This window comes from Montipora capricornis, chromosome 10, assembly GCF_036669925.1.
Source record: "Montipora capricornis isolate CH-2021 chromosome 10, ASM3666992v2, whole genome shotgun sequence".
Classification (NCBI taxonomy): Eukaryota; Metazoa; Cnidaria; class Anthozoa; order Scleractinia; family Acroporidae; genus Montipora; species Montipora capricornis.
In genome coordinates, this window is record NC_090892.1 from 20,966,051 (window position 1) to 20,968,550 (window position 2,500).

At 39.0% G+C, this 2,500-nt stretch overlaps 2 protein-coding genes across 7 annotated transcripts in view; one reads left to right on the forward strand and one right to left on the reverse strand.

Annotated features, from left to right (window-relative positions):
- Positions 1-2,500, forward strand: part of LOC138022204 (organic cation/carnitine transporter 2-like) — a 205,840-nt gene that overhangs the window by 155,797 nt on the left and 47,543 nt on the right. The gene's annotated exons all lie outside the window — the stretch shown is intronic.
- LOC138022202 (organic cation transporter protein-like) overlaps positions 1-2,500 on the reverse strand; it is a 32,076-nt gene that overhangs the window by 10,032 nt on the left and 19,544 nt on the right. For all 6 annotated transcript variants that reach the window (XM_068869236.1, XM_068869239.1, XM_068869237.1 and 3 more), the window contains exons 7-8: positions 2,246-2,349; positions 1,193-1,304 (exon numbers count right to left, since the gene is read on the reverse strand). In XM_068869236.1, the coding sequence (XP_068725337.1) occupies positions 1,193-1,304; positions 2,246-2,349 (216 nt within the window). The remainder of the gene's footprint in view (positions 1-1,192; positions 1,305-2,245; positions 2,350-2,500) is intronic.

Sequence of the window (2,500 nt, forward strand, 5' to 3'; positions counted from 1 at the left end):
AACAGAGATTTTACCAACTTTTTTGAAGTCTGTAAATGGTTCAAGTTTTCCAGTGCTATCTAGTTCGTATTGTGCAAGAGTGAAGGTTTTGAGGAATTTTTCACATTGGACACTTTTTTCTCAAGATTTTAAGGTTTGCTTTAATTGTTGTATTAGTTTCATTTTTCCCTCTCTTTAAGTTCATTCGATGTACATGAGCCGGCGTAGGTGAATCAGGGACTGGGGGAGATGGGAAGGCCTTTCATGGGCGTTTGAGCGACTATACACTAGGGCGACAGGAGAATCATTGAGGCCTGATTTTTCGTCGGCTAAAACCCTCTGCAATTCAGTGCCAGCGATGAATAAAATCTCTCCACCTGTTGGAAATACATTCTGCTTCTTTTATTTTTCTCATTTTTAAGCCACGCACAAGTTTTGTAGAGTTAAGGACGGTGCCTACTATTGTTATTGCGCATACGTTCTGCGCATCTCGAGATACTCGAATTTCCTATCGGCGGTGCTTATTAATACACGGATATTTTTGCGCGGTTCAAAACTATGCGGAGAAAGCAGAACTTAGCAAGTGATCTTGGTATCCAGAACAAAAATTGGGGGTAACCATACATTTTTCAGAGATAATTAAGCTTGAGTTTGGAAAAGAACACCATACATTTCTTTGTTTTTGAAGCTCTTCACGAATATTGTTGATGAATTATTTTCGAAAAATGCCTGGTTACCCCAATTTTCTTTTTGGATTTCAATAACACTTGTTCAGATCTGCTTTTCCCGCATATTCAGTAAACCGCGCACCGTCCTTTAAAAAGACTGACTGAACTCCACGTAATTAAATGAGGAGCATGTATTCTTTTCTGTGATGGCCTCACTAAATGTTTTGCATTTCTGTTTTCAATGAGACTCTAAACTACAAAGCAAACATTGATAATCGAAGAAAGACTCAAAATTCTTGCCAGCTCAGTCGTGAGAGACGCCACTATTGCCAAATTTCAAGGAATGGCACAGCGTACGTTTGCCACCACATTTAGAGAGTTTTATCTTTACTTGTGCAAATCAAGTTTTGAAGGCTTAAAAAAGATTTAAAATACAAAATTAAAGAGCTAGATAGACAGGATTAAATCGTAGCTTATAGTTATATGATCGTTTTGCCACGGAAAAACCTGAAAGATTTAAAATGTACAACGAATAACAAACTCACCTAATGACCGTGGGAAATAGTTCGGCAGAGTAAACGTAAAATCCTTCAAAAGCAAACACGACGAAAAACTTGGCAATGCAGAGAGAAAATATTATTTTTCCAACCAATATTCCTGAAATAATAAAGAGAATTACACAGGCTCCTTAATATGATTCTGTGGAAGAGGAGAGTGAAGTCATAAAATTCTTCTCAGATTAGGTAATATTGTTCGGCAGTGAGGAAAGAGAAAAATTTTAATCTTTAGCAAACGATAGAGCCTTTTCACTCTTCAGGTTACTCGTCATGTTGTTCGGCCGAAACGGTTCACATACGAATGATTTTCATGTCGTCACCCTCCCTACCTTGTCGAGGGAAATAGTGCGTTCAGACTACGTTTCGCATGTAAATTTTGTTGTTGGGAGGAAATTGTTCACGCATTCAACCGACAAAATTATTCGTTTGTCAACAATAATAATGAAGGAACGAAGGAGAGATTCAGCAACTGTGTCCGCCTATAGAAGCCTGAAAAATAAAGCGATTTCAACGGAATTCAAACCCACGACCTCTTCGATGCTGGGGCAATGCTCTACCAACTGAGCTATGAAGCAACAGAGTTTAGAACAGGTCAATTTTGTTGGGCTCGTGTGTTTTCTTTCATCGAGTCTGATCTTTTCACAGGAACACATGAGCCCAACAAAACTGACCTTCTCCCAACTGTATGGCTTCATAGCAGCTGCTCAGTTTGTAGAGTATTTCACCAGCATCGTAGAGGTGATAGGTCCGAATCCTGTTGGAGTCACCTGAATTTTTCAGGTGTCTATACCAGACAATTTCTTGAATTGTCCAGATTAGCGCTCTTTTGGTAAGATTAGGGTCAAAGAGGACCCCTGACAATTCACCGACTGAGCTATAAAGCTATATGTGGATTTAAGGTCTTAATTGGCGGCATTAGAGCGTGAATAAGTACAGTGGAAGACAACCAGATATCAATCGTTTGGTATATTGTTACAAAAACGACGTAAGTGTTAGTTAATTTCAGTTTCAGACTACTAACACCAAAATGGTTCCAGTTACCTGTGTTTTGCCCATCCTTATCTAATGAGGTAAGTAAAACGGAACCAAAGGCACCGACAGCAGAGAAGAAAAGACCACAGCAAATGGTCTTCTTGCGGCCAAATCTAGCAAAAGACAAACAATTAAAAGTCATAATAAACAAAGCGAATTAAAGTTTTCACCTTACCACGGTTTTCTCAACAACCCGTCGAAATGTGCAAAGTAAATTTATATAGCGGAGTGGAGTCAGGAAAACAGAATAGTCCATTTCCGAGT